At 50.8% G+C, this 5,105-nt stretch overlaps 3 protein-coding genes across 3 annotated transcripts in view; all 3 read right to left on the bottom strand.

Moving 5' to 3' along the window:
- Nucleotides 1-127, bottom strand: part of Pmar_PMAR020754 (hypothetical protein) — a gene marked incomplete at both ends in the record, with an annotated part of 601 nt that extends 474 nt beyond the window's left edge. Inside the window, one exon of the mRNA XM_002781323.1 lies at nt 19-127. Within this exon, the coding sequence (XP_002781369.1) occupies nt 19-127 (109 nt within the window). The remainder of the gene's footprint in view (nt 1-18) is intronic.
- Nucleotides 128-470: 343 nt separating this feature from the next.
- Nucleotides 471-4,449, bottom strand: Pmar_PMAR020755 (hypothetical protein; the record flags this gene model as incomplete). Its single annotated transcript, XM_002781324.1, has 10 exons — nt 471-674; nt 728-850; nt 899-1,204; nt 1,358-1,628; nt 1,679-1,759; nt 1,804-1,925; nt 2,083-2,209; nt 2,466-2,780; nt 2,807-3,055; nt 3,101-4,449. 10 exons carry the CDS (start codon nt 4,447-4,449, stop codon nt 471-473), a joined length of 3,147 nt encoding a protein of 1,048 aa, XP_002781370.1.
- Nucleotides 4,450-5,078: 629 nt separating this feature from the next.
- Nucleotides 5,079-5,105, bottom strand: part of Pmar_PMAR020756 (hypothetical protein) — a gene marked incomplete at its 3' end in the record, with an annotated part of 1,480 nt that continues 1,453 nt past the window's right edge. Inside the window, exon 9 of the mRNA XM_002781325.1 lies at nt 5,079-5,105. This exon is cut by the window's right edge and continues 4 nt beyond it. Within this exon, the coding sequence (XP_002781371.1) occupies nt 5,079-5,105 (27 nt within the window).

A 5,105-nucleotide genomic window follows, 5' to 3' on the forward strand; every position in this document is an offset into this window, starting at 1 on the left:
TCGATTGTATATAACTACAGTCCGAGTACTCCTTCTCCTCTATGTCAGTAGCACCCTGACTCTCGAGAAATCGTCGAACATCGATGGGTGACGCCCCGAGGAGTGACTCCAAACTGGAGGTAGCCATCGGTAGACAACAGGCTGAATAGATTTATCGAATGAATCCCACAAATGAGCTAGAAAAACCGAAAAGCCCGAGTAATTCCCATCGACGCACGTAAAATAACCAATAATACAGAAGAGAAAACGCGACAGTAAAACCATGGGGTGAATAAGGTTGGGGTAGAATTTGAAAAATCGGTTCATAGGCGGGCAATCTGTAGTGATATAAAGAATCACAAGTTGAACTCATCTCCAGTCGATGATGCTGTAAGTCTCTTCTTTATGACAGCCCCCACACGATACAGCCATGATTCTGCAGTAGTGTCCGTGTCTGGCATCAGACACGAGTAACGTAACCACTCAACACGCTAGAACGTGAGGCAGCTGGCCGAGAACTCACCTTCTGACGTGGTAGACTCTTCTGTGGAGTATGCTTCCGTAATCACTTTATGAGGAGACTTTTCCTCGCTCGCCAGTTCCTGTTCAGCTAGCACAGCCTGCTTCTTCGATGCCTCAATAACAAAGTAGTCTACGAGCTTAGGCTGTCCATCCGGTTGGGGTTTGCGATAGTCCTAACAATATAAGCGAGCTGACTGACCCGATAACGACCCACGTAGTGACCTACTGAGGGTGACGGTCCTAGCCCCTGCTCCACTTTACGAGCCCAGAAGGAAAGGTCGTCCTCTTTTGATTTCGAGTCACTCTTAGGGCGGTACTTGCTTGGCGTAATCCACTTCCAAGATGGTACCTATAACTCAGCATACCATCACCACCACGAATGTCGCACGTGGAGTACATGTGAGCCCTGCGGTAGGAGCCTCCCGTCCCAATAGGGGTCCGCTTCCCAATGTCTAGCGACATGGTCAATGCCGATGACGAAGATGTGTAGGTCTCCTGTGTCCGGACTGATCCACATACGAAGAAAATGCTTGTAGTCTTGTATGCGAAGAGAGCTGAAAGCCTCATTCCAGTGCTGGCCAAGATAGTTAAGAGAGATGACCAAGTAGACACCGAAAATGAAGGAGGCTATAGGCGTCATGATGATGTACAGGAAGGGTGATACCGAGCCAAGATATCCAAGATACTGGAAACGGTCGATGGGCTGAATAAGATAGAAAAACTTGTTAGCAGACCAACGAACTCACCGAGTCACACACTTGGCGTCACTAAGCCTACCATGTTATTCGCTATAGCGGTGCAAACGGCAGCTCTATTGTAGAAGGCCCGGCTTGGCAGATCTGTTATCGAGAGGAACAGGGAATTGAGGGAAGCAGGTGTTGGAAGCATTGATGCCTATGGAAAGAGGACGATGAGATCGGATGTTTCTACTTGAAGCATAACCCACCCAAAACGGCCCCAAGGCGGACACGATGAGGGCTTCAGTCGAATCAAGAATCTCCAAAGCATCTCCTCCAGAGGCAGTAGGGGTGACGTTGGATAGGTATTCGCAGAAGCATTCCACTAAGCATACTGCAGATACAGCTGCCAGGGAATGGCACATGCCGTGGATCAACCCAACGATGAACCTAAGGGGGAAGATCTCAATTCTCAGGTTTCAATTCGCCTCTCAGAGTACCTCTTGGCTTGGCCCATCTGTTCCTCAGCACAACCGATACACATAGCGATGAATATGATCTGTCCAACCAGCGACACGTACCTGATGTCAACAGTGGCGCTCAATAGCGGGTGTTGACCTGCTACGATTGACGGAATATCTTGTCGTAGGCTTCGATGATGAGAACGACGAACTCGTACAAGCCCAGGAGGGCATTGGGCTGCTTCAGCACCCTGCCGGCATCGCACAATGGTAGAGCCGAGATGCTCTGAAAAGATACAAGCCTAAGCGATCTTCACGAAATTCTTCCGAACCTACTATATTCACAACGAAGAAAAATGCTATTGAGAATCGACGTGAATTTCGACGGAACAACAGGAGTAATATTCAATATTGATGCCAGCCCATGATGAAAGACGGCTCACCATGGCTAGGTACCACATCCCTAAGACCACATCAGCTCCCCAATTGCGTCTGCGGAATTGTATGGGGTTGAGCCATGTCAAGCGCCGACTGACCTTCTCAGGTGGATACGACTCGACACGAGTGTACCTGACATTCGAATGCTGACTTACATCTGACATTGCCCATGAACCAGCTAATTTCGACAGGAGAGCAGTAAGAGAGGAACGGAAACAATGCGACCAGCCGCGAACCTTCTCCCTCATAGCTGAAATCTAATGTAGGCCCTGATTAGTACCCTGTTCCAAGAGGTTCAGAGACCTTTATGGGAATTCTCTGACCAGATCCCGCAGCAGCGTAGGCAAACTCGTTGTTATTCAGCTTGCCGATGCGCTCATCGACGGACTCCTTCTGTAAGATGTCCTTCGGGGGGAAGTGGGTCGGATGCAAGAAGGCACCGGCCCCTCCTGATGTTACCAGAGGAACTCCTTTACTGCCATCCTGAACAGAAAGGGAGATCATACCGCCCCTTATGCGTCGCAACACAAACGTTGATGTTATTACTGAAGGCATGTATCGGGAGTAATGATGGACATCCCCTGCTAGACGCATGGCCAAACGAGGCTCTCCTATCTTATCCAGAAGAACACTGAGTAGGTATCCAGTTCTCTGAGAAGGAGTAGCACTTGTCATGAACCAACCATGATCAATAGTCCCCATCCTACAATGCCCTCAGCAACATCAGACTCCCAATTCGGCCTGTGAGTAATGACGACCACACGATCTTCGGTGCTGACCTTGCCCGAGTCCAGCAGGCCACAGAAGTACTCATACTGTGGACGGTCTAGATCATATGAGAGACTGAGGTCCAGACCCCAGATCCACCATCCGTGAGATAGCTTCACAGCAAAGTAGGAGCACTTCTGAGGAAGCTTCCACCCAGCTAGATGGTCCTGGCCCACGAGCCAATGGAGATACACCTCCAGGCCATCGTACCTGTGTATCAAACTTCAAGTGAAAAGCCAGAACCACAAGTCTCACCAATCATGGTTGCCGGGTATGGCAAAGAACTGAGGCTGATCAACGACCGCCGAAGACTTCGACTCTGTTGTTGTAACCTCTTCATACGGGGGTAGTGCCCACTCGAGCGGCCGTATTAGTCTGTTGACGAATGCCTTATGACTCGGTACAGGGTAAGCGAGGTCTCCACCATGGAAAACTACACTGGCTCGAGGGAGCATGATCCGGCGGTGACCAGTACCACTGTCGGACGGAACCCTTTGTAGACCCGTGAGGTGCGTCTCAGAGGAGACGCTTTCCGTCCTCACACGATTGGCACCATGTCCCAGAATTGGCATTGAGTTGTGGCGTTTTATGGCAAAGGAGTCAGAGCTACGGCCTTGGCCAGGACCTCTAACAGGAACCCCACTGATAGGAAGTTTACTCACCTTTTCAGCAACGGCAGCATCCTTTGGAACATCGACTCCTAAATAGGGTTGAGCTATCAAGCGGCCCACCGTATAACTAGAGTCGAAGCCGTCACCACCGTCAGCAAAGAAGTCGAACCAGGTCTCCTCTTTATCAGACTGGTCTTCAAAAGTCAACGTGTCTTCCGGCTCCCTGGTGAGGGCAGCGAGAAGCGTCCTTACATCGAAGCGACCCATGAAGACCTTCAGCATGACCGTCACCTGCGGGATATAGGTGGTCATGAATAGGCTGTACCAGGAGACCATAGCCTTGCGTAATTTCGGGTGCGGGCCTCGACGCTTCTCGGCCTCCTCCTCAGCCTGCGGGTGCTTAGCCAGTACTGGCCCAGCAGACAAGAAGCCATGGCGCCGGCCGAGTATCCTCTGCACAAGCCACGATATTCCATACAGCAAAAGCATGGTTATCACGACCGGTAACTGTAGAGAGATGGGGCTATCAAGGTAGTCGCAGTAGCCATTGGAGGTAACACCCAGCACGCCTTCCTCCTGCTTACAGAAACCGTATTGGAGGCTCAGGGCCGAAGCCATCAAGAGCAGATTGCTGATGTACTCCCTCTGAGTTCTTCGCATCGAGATGCCTCTCATACGGAGGACACCCTCGACAATAAAGAATCCAGGGAGTCCGAGAACAAGAGCCGGTAGGAAGAAGGACATCACCTTACTGAAGCGGAAGGGTACGGTAGCTCCAGCAGGCGCACTCTCGGTATGACGGAATACCGTGATAAGGAGGAAGTATGTTGAGAGATTGATGAACCAGAAGTAGCGCGAGTTGCGATCGGCATCCTGAACGTGCTGCAGAGGTGACAAGAACCAATAGAAAGCCAAGAACATGACCGAGTGAAGGAGCAGCCACCACTCAATCCGTAGACTGAGAGATTCCTCCGAGCCTGAGAAGAACTTCATAGGATAGGAGTGAGCCAATCAGGCTTGACGGGTCAAAAGGAAACAGTCAACTGAAGAACCACTGCTGCCACTACTGTACCACCCTCTAGGAAGCAATGCTCAACAACGTTCCTCGACTGGACGAAAATGAAGTTGCATACAACCGCGATCCCCTCACAGTTCTCATGCTGCACGTCTCCTCTAACGCGGCCTACTTCGGAGAGAATGATAGCCGATTGATAACCCTTGCGACGGGACTAGGCTCGAGGACGTCAACAGAGTCACCTTTGCATGAGTGTCATGTAACATGCAGAGTAGTCAAGCATCTCCCTCATCTGACTCCTCACTATGGAGTAAGTGATCGACTGGCTTTCTGAAGGTCTGAACATTCCGACCATTTGCCTTCCTCTACCGATTCCCTCCGATCCGGAGCGATACATTCCAGGATTCATCCACGTCTAGTAGTGTAACTACACTCGAGGAGAAAGCTCGAACTCGGGACATTTCCGAGCTCATTCAGCGCACAGAGGGGGGGGGGACATTACTGATCACTATTGCACAATGCAGGTCTTGGGACTGCGCCACCCTCGTCATACTCGGGAGTTCTACCCTGTGAAGATCCTAGTGAGTAGGAACACAATCAGCGCCGATCACAAAGCAGATCTCCCGTAACGGGT

The sequence above is a fragment of the Perkinsus marinus genome, assembly GCF_000006405.1.
Source record: "Perkinsus marinus ATCC 50983 genomic scaffold scf_1104296942710, whole genome shotgun sequence".
Classification (NCBI taxonomy): domain Eukaryota; phylum Perkinsozoa; order Perkinsida; family Perkinsidae; genus Perkinsus; species Perkinsus marinus.